Source organism: Chinchilla lanigera, unplaced genomic scaffold (assembly GCF_000276665.1).
Source record: "Chinchilla lanigera isolate Chin_1 unplaced genomic scaffold, ChiLan1.0 scaffold00052, whole genome shotgun sequence".
Taxonomy (NCBI): domain Eukaryota; kingdom Metazoa; phylum Chordata; class Mammalia; order Rodentia; family Chinchillidae; genus Chinchilla; species Chinchilla lanigera.
In genome coordinates this window covers 1,799,917-1,825,003 of record NW_004955453.1, presented here as the reverse complement: position 1 = coordinate 1,825,003, position 25,087 = coordinate 1,799,917, and the positions used below count along the sequence as shown (strand labels likewise).

At 49.9% G+C, this 25,087-nt stretch overlaps 1 protein-coding gene and 1 long non-coding RNA gene across 2 annotated transcripts; one reads left to right on the top strand and one right to left on the bottom strand.

Moving 5' to 3' along the window:
- Nucleotides 1-2,986: 2,986 nt before the first annotated feature.
- LOC102030494 lies at nt 2,987-16,248 on the top strand. Its single transcript, XR_262706.2, has 6 exons — nt 2,987-3,255; nt 8,969-9,092; nt 9,183-9,300; nt 11,638-11,876; nt 14,798-14,994; nt 15,934-16,248. It is a non-coding gene; the product is annotated as an uncharacterized LOC102030494 (long non-coding RNA).
- A 5,257-nt stretch (nt 16,249-21,505) lies between these two features.
- Arl4c (ADP-ribosylation factor-like 4C) lies at nt 21,506-25,087 on the bottom strand (the record flags this gene model as incomplete). Its single annotated transcript, XM_005395330.2, is given in 1 exon segment — nt 21,506-25,087. A coding segment is annotated over 1 exon segment (579 nt). The 3' UTR covers nt 21,506-24,445.

Genomic DNA, 25,087 nt, shown 5'->3' with positions numbered 1-25,087 from the left:
ATGCAGAGGAAACAAAGATATCTACCACCAAGGAGCCCTTGCCCAAGGCTCTGGAAAGGAAAATTACAAGCCTGCATTTAAGCTATGTGTGTGGCTCAGCAATTGATCCTGAGTTGATCAAATCCACGTAGCAATTCCAAATCTTGAGTAACAGCGTCTTATGAAAGACTGAAAATTGAGTAGTTTAGAGCAACAGAAGAAATTCTCAAGGAGGAAATAAAAATGTCAGCAACATCCAGAATGGACCCCAGATGGAACAGGCAGAGTAATTAACACAAAACAAGACAACAACAAAGACAAAAACTAATGGAAATTAAGAGGCAGTTTGAATGAATGATAAGATGAATAGGGTTAGTCAGGCTCTCTTTTTAATTTATGAGTAAAGCCCTCCTTTATCTTTTCTTTCGGTTCATACAACATCTCATTTTTTAAAAAACCCAAATCTAGATGTTGCCCTGAGTTAAATAATGTCCTCTCCAGATTCACATCTACCTGGACTTCAGGATGTGAGCTCTGTACAGAGGCTCCTTGCAGATGTAATCAAGTTAAGACAAGATCAAACTGAATTAATTGCTTCAAGGTCAAATTGAATTAATCCCATGACAAGTGTCTTTATGTGAAGGCTCAGGGACCAACCCAGGCACCCAGGCAGGAAAGCTGGAGGAGGAACTGTGTGGTGAGAGAGGAGACTGCATCCGAGCAGCTGCAAGGAAAGGCAGGTCAGGGATGCAGAAGCCAGCGTGAACCAAGGTCCTTAGACCCTACAGAGGGAGCATGGTCCTGCAGACACCTGATTCTAGATATTTAACCTTCAAAAGTGTGAGAAAGTAAAACTCTGTTTCCGTAGTTAAGGCACCCAGTTTGTGGTACCTTATAAAAATTAACTGTAGAAAATTAAGAAAAAGAAGCTAGGCATGGTGGCTCATGTCTGTAGTCCCAGCACTCAGGAAGCTGAGGCAGGAGGATCACTGTAAGTTTGAGGCCAGTCTGGGCTATATAGTGAGTTCAAGGCCAGCCTGAACTACTTAGTGAGATCCTGCCTCAAAAGAAAAAGAAAAAAGAAAGAAAGAAAGAGAGAAAGAGAGAGAAAGAGAGAGAGAGAGAAAGGAAGGAAGAAAGGAAGGAAGGAAGGAAGGAAGGAAGAAAGAAAGAAAGAAAGAAAGAAAGAAAGAAAGAAAGAAAGAAAGAAAGAAAGAACTTAAAGGGAAGAGAAGGAGAGAGCTGAAGTAATGCAGTGTCTGAGTCTGAACAGTTTGTCTCCAGATTAGGTGAAAGATGAGACTCCTCAAATTTCAGGTTATAAATTCAGTAAATAAAATACTAGTTAAGTCTGAATTTTAGATAGACACAAATTTTTCTTGTAAAAATAGGTTCTATGTAATATTTTGGTCATACAGACACTCCTCATTTAATGACCAAGCTACATCCTGTGACTAGGTCATTAAATGAAATGCCACTAAATGAGGAATTGTGTGTAGTGTGTATGATACAACATTTAGAACAAAGGAATGGTCAAAGGAAACTCCAACCTGATGACTTTGCTTTTATTTGCATAACTCATACAGGCAATACTATAATATATAACAGAATATAAAGCTATAGTATTGCATGATACAGTCCAATCAAGCAAAAATTACAGTATTGTATGAATAAGGTATACTGCACAAAAAAGACATTGAGGCTCTATGAACAAGATGTACAGAACTGTACATCAAAAGTCCAGGTGGCAGGGCATAAGTCTGAATAGTCATTAACCAGCTAAGTCATTAAAAGAGGACTGTCTGTATTTACTTGAAATTCAAATGTTACTGGAATTGACAAATTTTATCTGGCAACTCTACTCAAATTAGACATTCACAGAGAGTCCTGATAAGGGTAAATTAAAGTAAATTTATGCTTCAATAAATCACTGTGAAACTGCTCTGTAGCAGTAATGCAGAGAAAGCTCTTAAAAGCAACTATATGACTAAAACAATGGGCTGACAGCCGATTTTTCTTTACAGACAACAGAAGCCAAGGAATAATGGAATTACATAGTCAGATGGCCAAAGAAGAGCTGTCAGCTGAAATACATTTAGATAAATCATCATTCAAGGGTAAGGACAAAATAAAACATTTTATCACCAAGGCAGAGAGTCTCCCATTCACAGACCTTCACTTGAAGAATTGTTAATCGACACACTAGGAATAGTTAAGTACATATTATCTCATATCACTTAAATTCTAGAGCTTCTCATTTCCTTCTCTGAGCACTCAAAGGAACTTCAAAAATACAATCTGCCCAAGAAATGCACTGTCTGGAGGAGGCAGCCTGCTGGCACGGATCAAAACTAATGACACAATTAAATTTGCTACATCTAACTGAAGCTTGGGCCAGTGGAGAGTGAACTGTGTTCAAGGTCCAGAGCCGGATGCAGAATTCTACTACTTTATGGTCTTGCACCTTAGTTTCTTAGCCATAACCTCTTCACTTGGTATTTGTGACACTTTCAAATGGAGAAACACACTGCAAAGTTCCGCTCAAAAATCTAAGTCATGCAATCCACAATACAATCTGGTTGTTCATTGCTGAGAGCTAAAAATTAATCTATGATACTTTTCAGTCTCCATTTTACTTGCTATTAAATACCACCCTGGTCATCTCAGTTATCTTAAACCACTTTTAAATCAATGCTATTTTCACCCCTTTGTATCAGTCATCTGCAGGAATTTGCCATCCAAGACTCCAGTTTGCCAATTCTTGGTGGTTCAGTTTCATTCATCATTTATTAATCCAGCCAGCACAGGAGCAAGATCCAGGTCTTTGTGCACATAGACCCCTTCCTCCAGGCCTGTCCTGACACTGGGATGGGTGGGGGACAGTAGGGGGATCTTCTGTCTAGAAGCCCTTGTGCTCCTCCCCTGCCAAGCCCAAACATTGCAGGCTGTGCAAAAATCATCAGAGACACTGAAAACTTGACTGGCTTGTTTATCCACAGTGAGAGTGCCGGCACATCCTAAATTCTTGTAGACTTTCTGCCTTCCTCTCTCTGGCTCGGTTCCTCTGAGAATTCACCAAGAAGAACTTGTTGGGCAGCTTCCCTTTCCACACAGACCAAAGGAGCCCACACCTCCGCAGGGACTCCAGACTTCACTGCAAAGAAATCCAACCACAAGAAGACAGGAGGAGCGTTGGCTGGCCAGTGCCTGCTGATGTGGGAAGGAAAAGCTTTGTGTGGCTGATGGATTGGGCTCCACAAGGACCTGAAGCTGGGGGTGAGTCTCAGAGTTCAGATATCCAAGCAGGGAAGGTGTCCCCAAAATTCAGATTCCATTTCACCCTTGTCCCAGTTTATTTTTTCCAGTAGTGAGCAAATTGGCTAGAACTACCACCAAAATCCTTTAATGAGCAACTAAGGGTCCAGGAAACTTTCAGTGGTAGCTCTGAAAGGAAAATATTATTTCTACTTTTACAAAGTTCACTCTTATTGGATAGGGTTGGGTTCCTGCATAATGTATAGGAGTCCCTGTGAGGGGACTCTGTGAAGTAGTAGCCAACAGAGCCAGGCTCCATAGGCACATAAGGACCAGCTGGAGGTATTCTCCCCTTGGTACTTACAGCTTTCTCCAGGTTTACTGCGTGTGTATAAAACTTCACTAGTGCATACATGCGTATTTGAGGGGTTTTACTTTTATTTTAATTGAACTTGCTACTAGCTTATGAATCCCAAAATTCTTATCAGTTTTTAAAGAACATCCTATCTTTTAGAGGACTTGAGGCTATTTCTTTAAAATAAATAAATTTAAACTAGTTATTTATAGGGCATAATCTTTAATAGGATTTTTAATGAGTAACAGCAGAAATAGTAGAAATATAGAACTCCCTAATGCATATGTAAATATGCATGTTGGAGTTAACAGTTAAAGCCTGAATTCCCTTACAGGACTCCTTTAGAACTTAGAAATGTAGTTTTCTAGATGTACAATAAAACATTAAAGTAAATATAATGAGTCAGAGCGGAGACCCGACAAACTACCTCGAGGGGCAAACCAACCGGAAGTTGCTGTTACTGTAAAGGCGTGTTAATATGGCCAAGGAAGCCTTCGAGTAGACACTGGGCTTGAAATGCTCCCTTCCTGCCCAGGAGGGAATTCTTCCCACTCAATCCACTTGACAGCTGCACTTCTTGCAAGCTAGTCCACGGCGATGCGGTAAGGGACCATTCCAGCCCCTGAGGAGACAGAGTTCCTGAGTCTGCCCACTGAGGGACAAATCTGGATGCCAGCTACTTCATTCATCCTGTGGGGCCCAGTCTTGGCCACCAGCTTCTCCTCCAGGTGGCACCTATCCATCCTGGACCATGGGTGACATCCTACTGGCAGTCCTTAAACTTCTACCAGTGTGACATTAGCCTCCAGCCTGTGCTCCCACCCCTTCTCTACAGCTGGCCTGCACCAGCACTTGAGGTCATCCCTCTGCCACTTGGGGTCACAGCAGAGACAACCCGGAGCCAGTTGGGTGTGGCCTCACAGCCTCTGGGTCTGCTTTCTTCTTTCTGATTGTTCCTGGGAGCTTGCTTCTCCTCCCCATCCTCGATTGCCCTGGTTGTCACTGCCCCCTCCTACCCACACAAGATCTACGCACACCTACAAATGGCTGTCCTTTCCAACTGGCCCTTCTGTTCTGCCCTGTGGGCCACTCTCTGAGTGTACCCAATGTTCCAACCTGGGAATGCTGCACAGATATCTTGCTGGGGCACTAAATCTGAGCTGTGAGGTCACCCAGTAACCTTAACCTCTGCCTCAGTGACTTAGAGAAGAGGGAAGGCAGGTGCTCTGGCCAAAGTAAAATGGAGACACCACCTTTTAGAAGGGGACACAGAAGACAATATCATAGGGAGGCAGATGCATGGAGAGAGAAGAAGATGCTATCCAGATGTGCCCAGAGGTGCAGATTCCTGTGGACATCGGCACCCATGGCACCGTTGCCATGGATGATGGGGTCCTGAATGGGTTTCTGGGTTCTTGTGCACAGCAAACACCTGGATGTGGCACATGACAGTAAGGAAAAAGCATCAAAGTTTAATGGAGTTTAATCAGGTGATGGTGTGTTCAAAGGGAGTGGGTTCGCGCCAGCAGAAAGGAAAATGGCACAAGTGCTGAATACGTTGAGTTTAAGAATTTAAGATGGGAAAGGGAAAGAAATTGCTCAAAGGAAGGCATGACTGGGATGAGGGAAAGAATAAAAAAGAAAGAAGGCAAAACATAAATATATGTATATGAATAGCTGCATTGACTGTATTGCTGTTGTCTGATGGTATGTTGAAATGAACAGTTAATTCTCACAATTTTTTATGTTCTGATCGACTTTGCACGCTTGTGTCTGGTGGTCTGAGCAACTGGTTTGAAGGTAACAATATGCAATGGAATTACAATAGTGAACTCCTACCATCTTGTGTAGTGAAACTCTATATTATCTTCAATGTTTTATCAAAGAATTATTTTCTTATTCTCTTTAATGGTTTGAGAAATCTTTCATTCTTACATCTGATAATCCGAGCAATGTAGTTGAGGATAGTGATATGCAATGTAACCACTGGTTTTTTTTGTATTAATTTGTCTTGAGACCCTGTATCTTGAGACCCTGAATGTTTTTGCTTTGATTTGTTTATGTTCGTGATACTGGTATGCTGCTACTGTTCTCTTTTTTTGTTTGTTTGTTTCTCCTGTACTACTCTCTTTAAAATAGAATTTTAAAAATTTAAAAAAAAAGAATTTAAGATGTTGCCCCAGGTCTCGGCACCTCCCATTGGGCCTTTCAGAGCATGATTGACAGTGTGACTGACAGGGTGTTTAGGCCCAGTGAATGCTGGGGGAGAAGGTTACTGTAGGTCATGCCTGACAGTCTGGCAGGCATGAGTCTTGGTTTGCAACTTGGGAATCTTCCAAGGTGGGCCTAGGGCTCTTTGTCTTCTTTATCTCTGCCTTTGGGTAGCAGGCCTTAGGACAAAGGTCAAGGATTGGTCCTGGGGCGTTGCCCCGGTTCCAGGGAGTGGAGGGGAGTTTTCCCATAGGCCACGCCCCCACCGTGCTATCTGTCTTGTCACCTCTTCCAGGGAGCTTTCCAGGCACTGGCCTCTGAGCGCCTCTCCGTCTCTGGCTGTTTCCCGGGGCTACACACGTCATGCTGCTTCGTGCTTGATTTTGCTCTGTCTGCAGCCTCCTCCAGGATACCAGGCCTGGCTCACCCTTGCAGTGTGAATACCAAGAGCCATGCTTGGAGCACAGTGGGGGCCACTGGATGGGAACGTGAGCAGATGCACAGGAGCCAGCCACCGCTCCCTTCAGAAGCCCCTGCCTCCACTCCCGCAGGACCCCCACCGTCCCCAACTGCCCCTTGCTTGGGGGCTGGGCAGGGACGTTCAGAGGACCTTGATGTTTCCTAGTGTGACACAGCAGGTGGGCCCAGAGCAGCCAGCCTCACGGTTCCCTGAACAGCACTCCTGGGCCCAAGCTCTCGGCTCTCACCCCAAATCCCAAAGTCTCACCCGGTCTCGGGCTTGGCAAGGCGACCCTCTTGGGGTTGGATTTCCAAAGCCGAGTGTGCACTTCCCCAGTCCCCACACAGTCAGACAGACACGTGCTCCTGTTTCCTCCAGTCCTCAAGGAAAAATTCTTCTCAAGCATCATTAAAAATCTGCTCCTGGATGAATAATTGCCCCGCTCCCCTCTCCCCTGCTCATGATTGTTTACTGCATGCCCAGGGCTGCAAAAGGTTTATTGTTTGCGTGTCTGTTCACCGGATAGGTGAGCGCTGGGGTGCAGAGCTGCTTCGCTGCAGAGACACTCAGCCCTTGGGTGACTGCACGCCCATGCAGGTCGGCATGCAGGTGTCTGCAAAGCCTGCTGGGAGCCTGCCTTGGAAAGGAGTAAAAGTGTCAGGCTTGCATTTTCAGAACAAATTTCCTCCCTCCATGTCCACGAGCCTCTCTGAGATCTTCTGTGGTACAGCTGAGAGAAACCCTCATGACAAAAATAAAGCTGAGTTGCACTCATAAAACACAGGTGAGATTTGGTGCCAGCTTCCTGAAGTGGCTGCTCTGGTCTCTGATGGCTGCGACAAGCAAGTGCCACTAGATTAGTGGGTGAAACCCAGGTTTGTCATCTGACACGTGTGGAGGTTAGAAACTCCACACAGGTCTCGCTGGGATAGAACCAGACGTCAGCTTGGCCCTGGCCCCCTGAGTTCCGCTAGGGTGTGCCCATTTTCTAGTGTTTTCAGCTGTAAAATTCTGTGAATTCCCCTGTCTTCAAAGCCAGCAAAAGGTCCTCTCTTCATCTTAAAGTCGCTGGTTAGTAACTTTAACTATCCCCAACCTTAATTGTCCTTGTCCACGTAACACATGTATTCACAGGTTGGGGGTTGTGATGGGGATATTCTGGGGGAGCTGCTATTCTGCCAATCGACAGGGGCCTGCTTTTCTCCATCCCTGCTGGGGCCAGGGTGTGTGTGCCAGTGTGGTGCAGTGGTGCGGTGGACGCTTGGACTCCACTCCCATCTTTACTGCTTGTTGCTCAGCAACCCCAACCTCCTCTCTGGGTGTTAGTCTGGATCCCCAGGCTCTGGATGCTGGTCGGTTCTTTTGAAGGTGACTCAGGCAGTGCTCTGCAAGGACATCGGAGAGGACATAAAGCTGAAAAGGAACAAGCAGGTTTCGTGGGGCACAACAGCAGTCAGTCTTGCTGGTGCCCCTGAGAGAAGCTGGGTAGAAAACACCTCAGAAATGTCCCACGAAGCAGGGAGAGGTCCCCTCGGCCCCCGCTGCCCCCGCCATGATGGGTGCTCCTCCCCCACCCCCAGTCCTGCTCTAGGGCCAGGAGCATCCTGGGACACAGACCCAGGAAGCCCCCCTCCAGCAAGTGGCTGCAGAGGGAGCCAACCCCCGGGTCCTGCCGGCAGCTGGCACCCTATCTGCGCTGCAAAGGGGACTCACTGATCAAAAACTGCCAAATACAACATATTCCAAAACCGGAAACTTCTTGAGAGTCCAGATGATGCCTCTAAGGGAAAATTCTGCCCCCGGACTCAGGGGACCTGGTCACAGCCCAACAACGTGTACATGACATGTTTTCATGTGTATCATGTGTGCATGATACGTGGTTTCAAGTGTAGACTTGGGTCCCTTCCCCAAGGCATCTCATGATGCATGTGTCAGAATTCCAGAGCTCTAAAAGTAAAAGTGCAGAATCCCTTCTCGTCCCATTTGGGGTAAGGGACACTGAGCCTGCATGTACATCTGGGCTGTAGCGCTGCTCCACAGGGCACCAGGAATGACTTAACTGGCTTTGATGCCCAAGGTCGTAAGTTGTGGCTGTTTCCCCGACGGCGGGCGATGTGGAGGGGGCGCTTCGTCCGTGACTGCTGCTTGTCCTCCCGCGGCCAGGGAAGAGCACGCATCCTTGCCGCAGGGGAGTCAGGCGCAGTGTATAAAGTGAAGTCACAGTGTGGACGAGCTGGTCCAGACAGATGAGACGCAGAGAGAGGTGGCGGCTAGAGTTCTGCTAGCTGAGATGGTGCTAAGGGGCAGAAGTGACTTCAGGAGGGCGGGCCAGGGCGGGACTGCCAGGGCAGTCAGAGGCTTCTGCGCCAAGTCCAACTCTTCACTAAGGCAGAAGATACAGATAAAATAACAAAGAGACACTGCCCCCAGGGGACCTCCAGCCTACAGAGCCGCAGACGGAGAGATCTCTGTGAGATGCGATCAGGACCCCGTGGGGGCTGCACTGACGGTCTGTGCTCTCTTGTTCTGGAGGGAGCACTCTCTCAGGGAAAGCTTGTGACCACCTACCACCCTGTGCCCCGAGCACCTGTGCTTATTATGTGCCCAAATTTGAAGACATTTCTATTATTTATGGCATTCACCTGAAGAGTGAAGAAGGCGCATTTAGGAGAGAATGCATGCGACTGATCTGAAGTTTTGATTCCTAGATCCTAAGTACCCTCAAGATTATGAGAATGTGGATTCTGCACCTTGTACTCCAAATGGATCAGCTTTGGAAGTGAGCCTTGGTGGGGAGGCTGTAACAGAGCAGTGACAGAAAAGAGAAAACAGGTTTGTCTGGTCATAAATATTTTACTTACTAGGCGCAGCAAGCCACAGGTAAGCACTTGTCCTAATAAGAAAGTATTGATTAAATTCTAGCCTAGAATCAGGACATGTAATTGACAGTTGGAAGATCTGAGGACTCACGTTCAGCAAATGAAGGCAAATGGCAGGGATAACAGTGGAGGAGATTCTCATTTTACATCAAAGCCCACGGGTAAGTAGGGTTGCCATGGGAGCCAGAGTCAAAGGTTGCGTTGAAGAATCTGGTCCAGTGGGTCTGGTCATGACGGTGCAGAAGCAGAGGAGTTTAGAGCTGCGTGTTTCCTGAGCTCACCCACCCTCTCTTTGCCCTGACAGCCCAACTGATCTCTGACTCCCAGTTCACAATGGCGGGCGCATGTCTGCTCTTCAGATTTCTATCTCTGTGTGGGCCAACTCTAGGAAAACACATGTCACCGTCAGGCTTTCTGTGTGGGGTTTTCACAAATCTCCAGCCCGTTATAGGCCCAGTTTACAAGAAGTCTGTTGCCCGCACACTGGAGCCACTTAGCCTGCAAGAATCATTCCACCAGGGCCCTGCAGGATATAAATTGAGGCTTCTTCAAGACTGAATATACCACGGATCTAGAGAAAAACCTTCTGTCTTTGTCTGTCTAAAAAGATTCTGGAACTGCTGATGAGACTCCATGGTGGCATGAGCCCTACCAAGAATCATTCCAGGCACACTGGCATGCGCTGGGCAGAAGAGCGGCCCAAATGAGGCTTCCCGAAGCTTGGCCAGGTGACACCTACTATGTCCACCTGGGTGACCTAGCCTGTGTCTGTCACATGCTTATAACATCTTTCTTCTCTTTGTATCCAGAGCAATGAGGCATCCTCCTCTTAAGGCATGTTATACTCGGAAGGGCAGGGCTTGCTTTACATGTCCCTGAGTCAGGAAAAGCAGCAGTGGCTAATTTTGTCACCAGTCATGGCAAATTCCTGGGCAGAGCTCAAGAAAAGCCACTCTACTCAGGAGCCAAGCTCAAGCGAGCAGGGTAGTCATCCCCAAAACTGATTCTTATGTAAAGACTTCCTGTCACTCCCGCAACAGAAAGGGAGGGTTTGTAGCTTTTATTCAACAAATGACAACCACCACCACAAACACTGAGGCGGTGCTGTCTGGGCTTCCAGGGGGGGACACCATGTGCTGCTGAGGCCCTGCGTCACTCAGCACACAGGCGCAGGCAGGAGAGACTCCGGTTCCCACCCAGCCTGGGCCTTGGGTCTTGGGTACAAGGCAGAAACAAGAAACCTGAGTTCCCAGGATGCATCTGAAGTTGTCATATTCAACGATGACCTAGGCCATCTCCAGGTAAACACTGGCAGACACCTGGGCTGCTTGGGAGAACTAAAAAGTAAATCCTGAGAGTAACTCCTAAGTCGGGCTTGGGAGAACGGAAAGGGGCCCTTGGGGTAGAACACTGCAGGGCCCTGACACTGCAGTCACAGAGCCATTTTGCCGTTCTCAAGAGACACAGACAGGCAGGCTTGGGGGAGGGGCAGTCTTATTATTGCTTGAAATACCTAAGCCCAGGGCCAGCTATGTCATTTGTGGAACCCAGAGCAAATTAAAACTGTGAACCGCTTATCCAAAAGTTACTAAGAGGGGCTGGGGATTTAGCTCAGCGGCACAGCAGGTGCCTGGCAAGCATGAGGTCGTGAGTTCGATTCCTGGTACTGGAAAAAAAAAAAAGTCACTAAGAGGTCAGGAACAATAATGTACATCTGTAAACCCAGCCACTCAGGAGGCTGAGGCTGGAGGATTGCAAGTTGGAGCGTAGGCCAGTCAACTTAGAGAAACCTTGTCTCACATTAAAATACAAAAACGGTTGGGGACGGAGCTCAGCGGCAGAGCTGGGTTCTATCTCCATACCATCAGGAAAGGTTGCTGAGAACCTCCAGGTAGCAGGGGAGCACGAGAGCCAGCATGGAGCGGGAGATGGTTCCAAGGACGGTGCCGCAGCACATCACCACATCCTGCTGGCGTGAAGAAGCAGAATTGCGATGTCTTGTGGATCTGGAGCCCAGGAGCCCAAAACAAAGGGTCAGCAGCGCTGGCTCCTCCCACAGGCTCGGAGGAGAAATCCGGGCCCTGCTCTCTCTGAGCTGCTGGCGGCCGCTGCAGTCCTTGGCCAGGAGTTGTGTCCCTCTGATTTCTACTCCGTGTCCACCTGCCCATTTTCTCTGTGCCTTTGCCTCTCAGATCTTCCTCTCCTGCGTCTCCTGAGATACCCGTCATCGGGCTGAGAGCCCACACTAAATCTGTGATTATCACAGGAAACTTAATTCTATTTCTTGAGACTGTTTCCAAATATCGCCACATTCACAGGCACAGGGTGTGGGACAGGGCATGTCTTTTGCGGGGGGTCAGCATTCCATGCACGCTGAGTCCACACCTGACCCTGAGGTCTGGGGCATGACTGGCACTCCATCCATTGCAGGGGTGTCAGCAGGGAGCTTGCTTTGTGCTGTACTTGCTCGGGATTCACTGCTGCCCTCCTTCTTGCAGGTTCGGGCATCCTCCTGCAGCCCTTCCTGACTGCCCTCAAAACCAGTGCCATCGCACTGCCTACAGCTGCTGTACCTCTGCAGTGACACAGACACCCAGCCCCTCCCATCCCCTCTGCTGAGACACGTACCCCTCCACCCAGAGGCCTCCCCAGGATCCGGCAACTGCAGGGGTGCGGCTTGTCTCCACCAGAACTCCGGCTGAAATTTGATCCCCAGTCTCACAGCGCTGGAGAGGAGGTGGGACCTTCGGGAGATATTTGGGTCATGAAGGGTCGATCGATGGCTTTCTCTGGAGTCTGGGTGGGTGTCAGGGCTGGCTTGGTGAGCTGGATAGCCCTTGGTTGTAGAACAAGCAGAGCCCTGGCATCCCGCTTCTTGTTCAGGAGCTCCACCCACTTCTCACGCAAGGTCTCCTGCCCTGTAATGCAACCTTCTCTGAGTTACACAGTGGAAGCCCCTCCGTAGAAACTGAGCAAAGGCAGGCACCGTGGGGGGGCCCTGGAGGTGAACACAGAGCCTCTGCATTGAGCTACATCTCCAGCCTTTCTTGTTTCTTCTTCTGAGTCAGGGTCCCTCTAAGTCCCTAAGTGATCCAGACTGGGCTCCAACTGGTAATTCTCCTGCCTCAGCTTCCCAGAGTGCTGGAATTACACACGTTTCATCATGTTCTACTTCCCCTCTGTCTCTATCGAGTATGCAGCTCAGGTTTTTGCCTCTAGCAACAGACTAAGACTAACCCTAACCCTAACCCGGCCACAGAGAAGGCCTTCAGGTAACCTCTGCTCCGGAGGGCTAGGTGTAGAGAGGGCGGAATAACGGTCCCAAGGATATCACATCCTAATCCCCAGGACCTGTAAAAGCAGGACTTTATGTGGCTACACCCTACCCTGGAGATGACCCTGAACTATCTGGAAGGTCCAGTTCAGTCACCAAGTTCTCAAGAGAGAGAGGCAAGAGGATCACAGTCAGAGAAGATGTGCCGTGCCCATGGAGGCCGACGCTGTAGCCAAGGGACACAGGTGACCCTAGAACCAGGAAAGGGCATAGACTGGATTCTCCTGGGAGTCTCTGGAGCAGCAGCCCCGGTGAGACCTTGAGTATAGCCCTGTGGTTTGGGCCCTGGGACCCGCAGAACGGCCAGATAATAAGATTGTGCTATTTCGAGCCAAGCTGTTTGTGGGGATTTGCTGCTGCAGCAGCAGGAAGCTGATATGCGCCCACGTCATCCAGTGTGACAGTTGTGAACCTCACTCTGGCCCTCACCCATTCACCCCTCAGCGGGTCCCAGGTGAGCCTCTGCCTGGAAGACCAGGCTGGCACTGGGCTGCACAGTACCGTGACTGGGTTCAGATCCAAGAGGAGCCGTGGAGTCCACCGGGCCCAATAACAAGGAAACCACAGAGGTTCAGCAAGTCTCACACCTCATCCATGAGAGGCTCATTGTCACCACCTGTACCGTGCATTTTGTAGCACCCTCCGTCTTGCTGTGACAGACCAACCTTTCGCAGGATGGGCATGGAGCCTGGGGAGGACACCTGGGCCACTCTCCTTGAAGGAGGAGCGATTGTCTCCGTTGTGGCTGAGCCTGACCCTATTTCCCTGTACTGATATGTACAGAGCTGGCTGGGACCCTTCCTTATCCCTTCAGTTGGCTTGAAGCAATGCACATCGGTCCAGCCCAGGTGCTGATGGTAGTCTTCGGAGATGGCAGGCGTGTTTCCCTGGACACCTGAAATGAGGCGGGATGTGTGAGCCAATGCTCTACGCTGTTGGCTGGGATCGAGCCTCGGGATAGAGGCTATGACTTCCTGGGGCTTCAGAGATTACACAGCACAGCTGAAGCACGGATCCCAAAACATTAGATACTGTCTCAATTGTGTTATGCAGATTACGTTTTCTGCAGATCCTTCTCCTACATATGGAAGAGGTGATTTCAGGCCTCCTACCTAGCCCAGCTCAGGGCACTCACCTGCTTCCCGCCACTCTCACAGTCACTCATCCGCAAGCCACTCCCTTCTTCATGAATGAATAAAACCCTGTTCCCCCCTGGGTCGAGGCCTTTGTTCCTGATGGCCATCATCATGGCTGGACTTAGGACCCCTTGGCTCCCCATAACTACAAATATGCCCTAGTGTCTTTATTCTCGACATGGGTTGCACTGGAAGTGGTAGATTGGAATTAACTCGCTAGGATTCCAGTAATTTTTCAAGGGATCACAAATATAAACTTCCCGGGCTGTGATGAGAGCTGGGAAGGGCTCCCTATAGTAGCCTACAAGGGTAATCACAGCATATGGTGAATGTGAATGTTTAAGTTTAAAGACTGTATTACTGTAAGACAAATTGCCATTGATTCCCTTCAAAAAATACTGCCCCCTAGGTTCAAATACACTGATCCCGTCATTCTTGCCACTCTGAAGCAGCTCTGGAAGTGCTCTTTCCTGAGTATCCTCGTCAGGCGTGATGAAAAATGCAGCGAATGCTACTGCCACGTGCCAACAACAGAAAGACAGCCCGTAAAAACACTGCTGTGCATCTTCATCCCCCACATTCACTGGCTCTGGCACTGTGCTGCTTCCGGTTCTTCCCCAAAGACAAACCGACATAAAGAGAAACATTTTTAGTGGATTCAGGACATTAAGGCAACCAGGACAGCACACCTACTAAGAAGTCTTCCAGAACTACCTCACTCAGAAAGTGGCAAGAAAGATGGGAGAAGTGTGTCTGAAGCAAGGGGGGGATTTGGAGGGAAATTAATGGCAATGTGTCTTTCATGATCATATTTTTTGTTCTGGTTTTTAGTTTTATCAGCCCATGTTCTCGGTGCAGGATGGTTACGTTCCTGGTGTGGAGCTGGTGCAGGGGTTTCACCCAGCTTCACTCCTCTTCATTCTTGCCCTTCCCCTCGGCCCCTTCCCCTCATCGCTTGATCCCCCTCCCCTCTGAGAAGGAACCATCTTCGTCTGTCCATTACCTATCTTTACTTTGCTCTTTATTTATACCTTAGGTTTCTCAGGTCAGAGACACCATGTGATATTTAAGCTTGTGTGGCTGATTAATTTCATTTAACGCTATGGTCTTAAGGTGCACCCATTTTCCTACAAATGACTCAAGTTCACCCTTTAAGCGCTCACAGTATGTTTCGATCTCACTTCCTAGATGGGTCGCCCTCTGGCCAGGGCTTGGCCGGGCCTGGATCCTGCGCGTCAGCTGTGTGAGCAGAGTCTTTCTCCAGGGTTTGCTCCAGTCACAACAGAGCAACCTCGAAGTGGAAGCTGGTGTTGCTTGCTGTTCTGTGGTACAAAGACCTTCCAACAACAGAAGGAAAAGCAGCTTACATGTAGAGGGAAACAGAGGTCAGTTGGGCTGAGGGTGACCCGCTCCCATTTTCGAGTTCTGTGTTTCTCCCTCCAGTACTGCAAGCAGCCTCAACACACTTCCAAGGCGCCGCATTTGGGGTTTGACCGAGTTTGTTTCTCATAACCGAGCGAGCTCTGACTCATTCGCCATCTCCTAGGGGTGCTGTGAAGATGAAACCCAATAAAAAAACAAAGTGTTTAGCGAGTTCCTGAATAGATTGTGACCTCAATAAACAGTGGCTGTTATTATTCATATGCTAGACTTCCTGGAGAGTCCTGGGCACCCTCCAGCCTAAGGGGGTTCTGACCTCAGCAGATTTCAAAGGCCCTTTAGCGTCTGTTCCTCCTCTGATGACCCCCTAAAAGCCACCCTTCAAGCTTGCTGCCTCTGTGACCTGGCCCAACTGCCAACCCCAAAGCTACTCCAGAATCTTCCTGCTGGCACCACTGTTCTGTTTTTCCCCAGGCGGCTGCTCTGTCCTCCATGCAGACACGTGGGCCCCTAGCATGGCTTCAGCCTGGACACCAGGTAGCAGCAGATGCTTCCTTCGCCCATTCAGAGGCCCTGGCGTAACTTCCCGCAGCTCCCCAATAGGCTGTGTCTGCCATGTTTAAGACTCACTGAGAGCACTGCTAGTGTCCTGCTAGGACAGGGACATCTGAGGTCCCCCCATGGAGGCTCATTGGATGATGGCAAAGCCACAACCACACGAGGCATAGGGGTTTTTAATGATTAGAGAGATGAAACGAGAGACTCTACGCTCAACACTCAAATATTGGGAAAGAACCAAATTCAGTCAAGAGCATATGACCTACTTCTCCACACGGATTTCCCTCTTGTCAATAATTCTTCCTACAGCCTGTGTTATAAAGTGGTGTAAGTGAAATTCCGATTGAAAAACTCATGATGAGACAATGAAGTGTGCTCTGTTGCAGTTTCAGTGTCTGAGCCACGGCTGCAGCCCACGTCGTGATGCTTCTGTGTGGACCCCACTCACCTCCTCCATCACGACTGCAGCTTCTGTGACAGCATCTGGCCGGCGTCTCGGGGACCGCAAATTTGAGATTTTGAGAAGGTTGGGGAGTAAGCTCCCTGCCGTTCCACCAAACTTTGGCTGCTATGCATCCAAATGCATAGACTAACCAAAGCCAGAAGGAAGACTGACATCACAGCAGTGTACCGCTGCTCAGGCTGACCACCCCTTCGGGGGGAATGTGAATTAAGTGGGAAAAGATCATTAAAGCTTGATATCAGGACTTTCCATGGACCCGAAATGCATTGACAAGGGTCTTGTTTTTGTTTATTTGTTTGTTGCTTTGTTTTGTTTTCAGTACTGTGGATAGAACCCAGGACATCGGCACTGATCTACACTCCCACCCCATTTTTATTTTTTATTTTGAGACGAGTCTTACTAAGTCTCTAAGTTTCCAGGCTGTGCTCCAACTTGCAGTCCTCCCGCCTCAGTCTCCCAGAGTGTTAGGATGAGTGTCATGCATCACCATACCATATAAGCGTCTTACAAGACAAAGCCTGAAGGCACACAGAGAAGACCAGGTGAAGCTGGAGGCAAATATGGAGAGATGCATCTTCAAACCGAGGGACACCCAGGTTGCCAGAGGCCAACAGAAGCTGCAGAGAGGCAGCGAGCAGATCCTCCATGGGGCCTCCAGCAAGAACCAACTCTCAGGGCACCTCAGTTTCAGGCGTGCAGCTTCCGGATGTACAAGAGCACACACTTCTGTTGCCTTAACCCGGCCAACTTGTTCCTGCAACTGCAGGGTGTGAGCTTGCTTGCTGCTCACGAATACCCCACACTCCTTTAATAATCTGAGCCTGGCTTTGTTCGGGGCGCTTACACACACCTGCCTGGACACATAAGACTTACACGCACTGGCCCTTGCCTGATGCTGACCTCGGAGCAACACAGTCCTTGGTGCCGAGGACTCCTGGAAGAGCGGCAGGCACCCTGGACAGGTGCACGCTGCTACGAGGACAGGACAGAGGGTGACTGCACAGGACCTCTGAGGACAGACTCCAGAAACACGCGGCAGTTTTTCCTGCACAGGCTCAGTGTTGCCAGCTTCACAGCAGCCACCCGCCCGCTGTGCACGGTGAGATCTCGTGCTGGTGGCCGGTGCTGGGGGCCACACGTGCTGCACCTTGCAGACTGTGAACTCTGCAGTCTCCGTGGTGCAGCGGTGGAGGGCTCTGTCCAGTGCACATCACGGCTCAGTACCACCCAAGCCCCTCAGCCTCCTGCAAGAGGCGCTCCCCCAGGCCATCTCCGTCTTGCACCTCGGTCCCCCGGGCATCTGTGGCTCTTGGCTCTGCAGAGGGGGTGGAAGCGTGGAGCTGCCTGTTTTCACTCTATGTGGTAAGAACCAGTGGTGTCGCCCTGCCTCAGCCCACAGGGGCAGACAAGGGGAGAAGCACACGGGTGCGCTTGTGACACAGAGACTACACCTCAGTGAGAATGAAGGGGACCAGCGGGAGGGCGTCTGCAGGAAGGGCCTGGCGGGCTGCTGGCCTCTCTAGAGACTTTTCACCACTCTCTGGGAGGCCCCCTGGGACTGAGCAAAAGCTTTAAAATGCTGTAAACTGCGTGTGGCGTCACAGGCCTGTAATCTCAGCGCTCTAGAAGGCTGAAGCAGAAGGATCTTAAGTTCCAGCCCAGCCTGGGCAATTTAGTGACTTAGCCAAAAGGCCTGTCTCAGAAATGGAGGAGGGAGTGAGGCTGTTGATCTGTGTAAAGGCCCTAGGTTCCAGCCTTAGTACTGAAGGAAAAACATTCTGTAAAAGTGAAGAGGGAAACAAACCCAGGATGGCCACTGCTTCTGAGAGAAGTCTTGGCGTTCTGACAACTTAAGCCTCACTCAGTGACGACGCTAGTTCCACTCCAAGGCCCGCCCGCTGGCGACCACGCACGTGGCTGAATTGATACGTTTCTCTACGGTGAACGGAGGCTCAAGTGCCTCACTTGATGGTTAATCCCGATTCTCTGCCTAGAATAACAGCCCTCTGAGGACAAGTACGGGGGCAGAGACATCTCCCCCAGCCTCTGCTGAGCGGATCATCCCTGATAGATATAACTGGTGTCACAATTTTCCCTGGGCATTATTTTTAGCAGTACTTTTTCTGTGCTGAATACATCATCCTGGCACGCATCAAATTACACAGCAAAGCAGCATTTCCTATACGTAACAAAGGGTGCAAACCCATATTTATGAAATAGGCTGTAGCAACTGTCATTACCTACCAGGCCTTACCACGATGGCTTTTCAATTATACATGGAAACTGTATTCTTTCTCAGGAGACGTGGCAGGTGAAATGAATGGCTCGAGGAGTCAGTGTTTAAGGAAATGAAAACAATCAGTAGGAGCCATTAGAAGAATGAGAATTCTGCAAACGTCTGATAGAAAGGCGCTTGTTCTCCTGAGAGTCCCTTCCTGGGACTCCAAACAGCAGGCCTGGGTCTGGAATCTCATAGGCAGAGAGGTGGCGTCCTGTGCAAAGCCCCTTTGGTGTCTCCCTGTGAGCCGGAGTCTGCTTATCAGCGAGAATGAAGAGGGAGAGGCCGGGTGGAGGCTGAGCAGGCAGAGCGGGCCCTGGGGAGGTCACCGAGGAGCTGTGTTCCCTGTGTGTCTAGACTTGCCTCGCAGGCTGCCCTGCCAGGGCGGTGCTTCCCCATCCATGACCTCGTTTTGTCTCCAAAACAACCCGAGGCTGGGCAGGGCGGTGAGCCTCAGCCTCCAGGAGAAGTCCAGGGATCTGAGGTCCGGAGAGGTCGGGTGCATCCCTGGGTGTGGGCCACCACCCCCTGGAGCTCATCTGCTGGGGACAGTGCCCTGACAGGGAGGCTGAGCCCTGCTGCAAACCGAAGGAACCCTTGGGCCAGAACTAAGTGAGAGTGGAGTCAGATGCAGGCAGAACTTCTCCTCCTTTACTCGGTGGGTGCAGCGTGGGGCGGGCACGTCAGCAGAGCCCTGGGAGGGGCGAAGGTGGGGGAGCTCCCTGTCATCTGCACAAGGGCAGCAATGTTGGCCAGCAGCACCAGCCTCTCCTCCTCTTCCACCTAGACTCCGAGCCCCAGCTTCCGTGCACTGCAGGCCTTTCCAGGTGCCAGAGCAGCAGGCTGGGAGAGCCAGGGCCCCTCAGAATGGAAGGGACCTGCGTTTGAACTGTGCACCACCCTGGCCTGCTGCTAAGGTTCTCCTCACCTCGGTCTCCTCCTCTGGAAGTGCAGAGAGGCATGGCTGCACACAGTGCCCTGAACTGCAGTGACACAGACAAGCAGACAGTGTAGGCCTGGATGAGCTTCACAAAGTGATTTCAGTTCATTAACACCAACGAGACACACGTCCTCCCAAGCTTGTGCTAAACACAACTTTAAAATCACCTGTGTCCGCTGATTGTCTCACGCTGTGTCCGGCTCTGTGCAGAGTGCATTCCCACGGTGCCGCTCACGGGGAGAGCTGCAGGGTCCCCCGTCATGCACCCCAGACAGTGATTTCACATTCCAAAAGCTTGGGTGGAGCTCAGCCACGCAGCCCCTTCCCCCTCACTTCTCAGCCTGGGGGAGAAAACGTGCTCCTTTCTCAGAAACCCTCAAACTGCAAGCTCCTCTGGGAAACAGCGGCAGCCCCACCCTCGCTGCGCCCCAAAAGTGCACAGCACCGCTCTGATTTCTGCATGTTCTGTTCCACACAGGTCTCACCGCAGCCGGGCAGAGCCCGGAGGAGGGGACTGTATTAAGGACACGTGAACCCTGTGCATGGGGTGGCCGTCTGAGAGGGAGGAGGTGCCCCCTGCAGACGGCCATGGTGGGAAGGGGTTTCCTTCCTGGGAGGCGAACACCAGGCTGTGGGCATCTGACCTTCGGAAGGATGCAGGGCAGAGGGGAGAGACGGTACTTAGTGGGACAGGGAGAAAGCTGTGGGATCAAGGATTTGTTCTCTTACTTTTTTTCAATCACCTAAAACCTTTTGTCTCCAGCCCTTTGGCCATAACTTTATCTCTCCTTGCTCCATTAATTGTGACATCAAAACAATCTATAATGCCGGGAATGGGACTGTTTCAAGCTCTGGAGATGAGCATGCAGAGTCAGAATAGTGAGGCAGAAATTTGTGGTCTATCAGAGGAAACCCTGTAAAAGCAAACTCAAAACCTTGAGGGCAAAGTTCAGCTTGGGGAAGATAGGGCGACTGCTCAGGACTAAAATCGGCCTCCTCAGCTGCTCAGGTCAGAGTGATGTGGCCATCTGTGGCCGTTTTTCTGGAAAACAGGGCAAACAGTGGTCAGTGAAGTCTCCAGTACCACCTGCTTTCCCAAGAATTTGTTAATTACAAGTTAAATTTGGGTTGCACATAAACAAACGGTTTCAATCTTTATTTATTTATTTGTCTTTTTGAGACAGGGTCTTGCTGCTATGCAGTTCAGGCTGATCTTGAGCTCACTTTATAGCCCAGGCTGGTCTTAAACTCGCAGCAATCCCCCTGCCTCAGCCTCCCAAGTGCTGCAATTACAGGAGTGCGCCACCACGCCCGGCTTCAATCTTTATTTTTATTTCCAATATTTTTACTTACAGGATGCCATCATGGTCCCTAAATGGCTGAGAGTTTTGGAGTTTTAGTGCCTTAAAATGCCCTGTGTCCCTTTGACAGATGTAATCTGGCTTCTACCAGCTCCAGCAGCAAGATGAATGATAAAGTCTTGCCCTTTCTAAACAAAAACTTCTAGAGCCACAAACATATTTGCCAATGTGTCTGTTTCTAACATCCTTTTTTCCAAGGTGAGAGCAACGGTTTGTCTCACAGAAGAGCCCTGCAAGGACCATAGCATGTCTGTTTCCACTTTAATAAAATAATCGTTCATTTTACATAATGCCTGTTTTACAGTGCAGTCAGTTGACATAAAGTCGTCTGACCACTACTTAGGAAGCGCCTGAGTTCAGTGTGCTCCCCTCTCTGTGGGTCACCCCCAGTCAAACAGGTTGTTTAACATTAGCCGGGTGCCCACACTGCACCTGCTGAAGGTCCTGTCTGTTCTGGCCCATAACTATTTTCTTTTCAAAGTGGGTATTTCCCAGCGCACGTAGACAGCACAATGGTTCTATCGTGTTTCCTGTTGAAGAGGGCTCAAGTCTTGGCGAGCTTCCGGTGGGCTCCGTGGGTGGGCACAACCCAGATACTAAGCGGCTTTGTAATTTCTACTAAGACTGACCCTAGCGGTGCTGGGCTGCATTTTACATAACCAGGCATCATTCATGAAATGGCTAACAAATCCGGCCAAGGATTGAGGTCATTCTTCTGTAGGATGTGTGGCACTCCCACAGGCACAGAGGAGGGTGCCAGGCACAGGGCACCTGAGCTTCCAGGTCAACCATTCAGAGTGGCCCTGGACACTGTCACCATCAGATCAGATGCCAGAACCCACCACACCCAATCGTCACCCCCTCGCCCAGCAGAAGCCTGGAGACCAAAGCCAGCCACAGAAAAGGTCCTCAACTGTTGATTGTATAAATAATTTATTTGTTCACAGCATCATATATGCATTATAAAAGGGATGGGAACAAAAGAAAGACCGAGACAGAGAATTACAGCAGTAAGACAGAAAGCTGGAACCGAGGGACAGTCCCGACACCATAACAGGGAAACTGTGAAGAGAATTCTTCTGAGACAAAGGTGGCCTCCCTGTGCCTATCAGAAAACATTTCTAAAGCTCACTTGGGGAGGCCAGCTTCCCGTGAGGAACCCATTTCATCACCAAAGGGCAGAAGGCGTAGCCAATCACTGGCTGACAAGAGGGGGCTCCCAAGGTGACTTTCTCCGAGCTTCCTGTTGGGTCAGAGATGAAATGGGCTGTTCTTAGGTCAAACATTACAGAAATCAACTTCGACTCTAACCATTAGCTGATACACCACAGGGCTCTTGACTTTACTGCACAATTACTAACAGTTGACTGCACCCTTAAAAACTGATAATGCAAAAAAAAAAAAAAACCAACAAAAAAAACCCATCTTGCATCATCGTTGAAGCACGACAGGATTTGAACCATGACCTGGAACCAAGGTCTTGTCCACACAAGAAGGTTACAGTATTTGGCATCTGCAGTGTCACAAAATAAATATATTATTCTCTCAATAGTGTGGAACTACCAAAATGTCAAAGTGCTTAAGAAAATGCTGCATGTGAAGAAAATAAAGGAGGATGGATATTTTGAATAATTCTATACAGAATCTGCAGAGGATGGGACCAGCCCATTCAGAAGTCAGTGAGTTGCTGTCGATATGTAAATTGAAATCCTACAGGCTTTTTATCACTGCTTACCTATTTTCTCTACTGAGTTTCTACAAAAAAGACCGGCATTGGAGGGGTACCAAATACACAGACAAAAGAGGAAAGGAAGATGGGCTGCTAGATTTCTTTTTTTAAAAAAATCTCCTAAAAGATCTGGGTTTCAAGCAGGAAGCCAGAATTTCTGCTTCTGGTTTCTGAACTGTCAGCGTAATGGACGATGCACATGGGCTTGCGATTTGACCAACTCTCATGCTCCAGCATAACCACGTCCGCTCTCCCCAGGCCTCCTTTGCAAATAAACGTGTAGCCCTGTGTGTGGAGGGGTCCAAAATTCTACCTGAAAGCATGACTTCAGAGAGGAAATAAAAAAAACAAAGCCAGTTTAAGTTTCCCTTTTGATACTATGTTTCAGGGTAAAGGACAGATTCCACAAAACCAAGACGCAGTCCTGATTATAAAGGATTTTTAAAATTACATTATTAAAAATATGTCTTTACTCTTCTCTCATTTTATCTATTTTCCAAAGCCTCTTTCAAGTAAACTGCGAAGTGCCTGAGTACCAGTGACCATGACGTCACACGCCTGCTTTTATCTCAAGCACTCCTTGTTTGCATTTGTCCAAAGTGCTGGCCGGCTCCTAGGCCAGTTCCCACAAGAATGAATGCAGAGCTTCACTCTTAACGCTTTCCCTTTGCTTCTAAATCCATGCAATGAGGTCGGCTTGGCTTTTGCTACAAGGTGGGGTTTTATTTTTTTGGTGCATGACGTCAAATACTCTAACGAGACCTTTTGAATGAAATACTTAAACCAGATAGGCCACAGGGAGCCAAATTAGAAATCTGAACATGTCGCCACTTGCAGTGTCAAGGGACAGGAAAGGGCAGAGCTAAGAAATCTGTTCTCCTAAGGTGACAATTTCTAAGCTGAGGATTCCTTTGTAAGGGTTGTTTTAAAAATATGTTTGAAAACCCATCACCACGCGGTTAGTATTACAAGAGACATCCCTTGCCAAAAAAAAAAAAAATCTTGCAATTCAGCACACATCTGTGGCTAGCGTGCTCACCCAAACCAATCAGTAGGCTACGAGAATTTAAAATTCCACACATATGGGTCTAGGTATTTATGCCGATTACACAGTACAGAGAGGTCCCTATACCTGCGTACACGCCCCATCCAACATTATACTGATTCTCGCCCTTTAAACACCTTTAACTATTCTGCAGACAGTGAATGCTTCGTTTGCCACCACCTCCAACAGTTTTTTCTCTTAATTTTTATTGGTTTTTTGTGTGATAATGACCTACACATGGACAGGCTCCAAGCCATCTGGACGAGGTCTCATCCCAGGCTGCGAAGCAGTTCTCAACACCGGTCTTCTGTAGCCACCACAAAGCCCCAGGAGAAGGGCATCTTTGTAGCGATTCCCACCGAAGCCAGCAGCGCAGCGCCGTGGCCCGGCTGCCCTGCTGCACGGTCCCAGCGGTCCTCTGATGGCCCAAACCGCCACCTCCTTTGGGCCCAGAACAGGACAAATGAAATTTCAACAGGGGCCTGCCCCGTGACATAAAATTTATTCGGCTTCCACAGCCTCTGAATGTAAGGAGCAGTCCTCCACCCGCTCCCCACCGCAACCTGTTCCCAGTCGGAGACCCCAGGGGTTCTGGGGACGGCATACCTCAGGTAACTCACAGGGGGCCCCGCCGCGGGGGCGGGGCAGTCTGAACTTCAGGCCGCCCTGGAGTAGAAAGAAATCGCTTTGTCTCTGTCATCTGAGTCTTCTACCTGGGGCCAGAGGGCGCGCAGCCGGACCCGCACGTCCACTCCCCGCCGGTCCCCCACCCCATCCGAAGCTCCGGGCGTTCAGACAAAAGGTCCCCTGAGCTGCTGCAGGGAGGGGGCGGGGCAGGTGGAGAGCAGGGCTGGTAAAGGAGTCTGCACACCCCGGTTAAGACACCAGTTCTGCATTTGGGTACAGAGACTGCGTTTTACAAATTCGAAGCATCGCTTTGGTTCGCTGCCTTTGTTCGCGGGTGCGGGTTGTCGCTCCCCCATCCATCCATCCATCCATCCATCCGTCCTCCAACCATCCATCCATCCTCCACCCACCCCATCCTCGTTTGACTGGCTCGCTCCCCCACGCCGCCCGGCGCATTACCGCTTCTTCTTCTGCTTGAGGGACTTCCTGCGTTTGAGGATCATCTCATAGAGCTTGTCCATGCCCTCGGTGAGGCCCTCGCCGATGATGGCGCAGGCCGGCTGGACGTGGTAGGTGGTGGCCGGGATGAGCTCGTGCAGCGCCAGCTGCTTCTCGATCTCCGCCACCGGCAGCGACTTGGGCAGGTCCTGCTTGTTGGCGATGACCAGCAGCGGCGTGCCCTGGTTCTCGGCGAACTTGGTCACCTTGTGCAGCTCGGTCTTGGCCTCCTCCAGCCGGTCCACGTCCACCGAGTCCACCACGTAGATGATGCCGTCCGTGCAGCGGCTGTAGGACTTCCACAGGGGCCGCAGCTTCTCCTGGCCGCCCACGTCCCAGAAGTGGCAGCTGATGCCCTTGGCCGTGCCGTTGCTCAGCTTGATCTTCTCCGTGTTGAAGCCGATGGTGGGCACCGTGTTCACGAACTCGTTGAACTTGAGCCGGTAGAGCACGGTGGTCTTGCCGGCCGAGTCCAAGCCCAGCATGACGATGTGCAGGGACTGGAAGGCCGAGATGTTGGAGGAGATGTTGCCCATGGCTCCTGGCGGGGGCGCGGGCCACTGCGGCTGCGGAGGGCGCCGCCCCCGGCGGTCACGGCG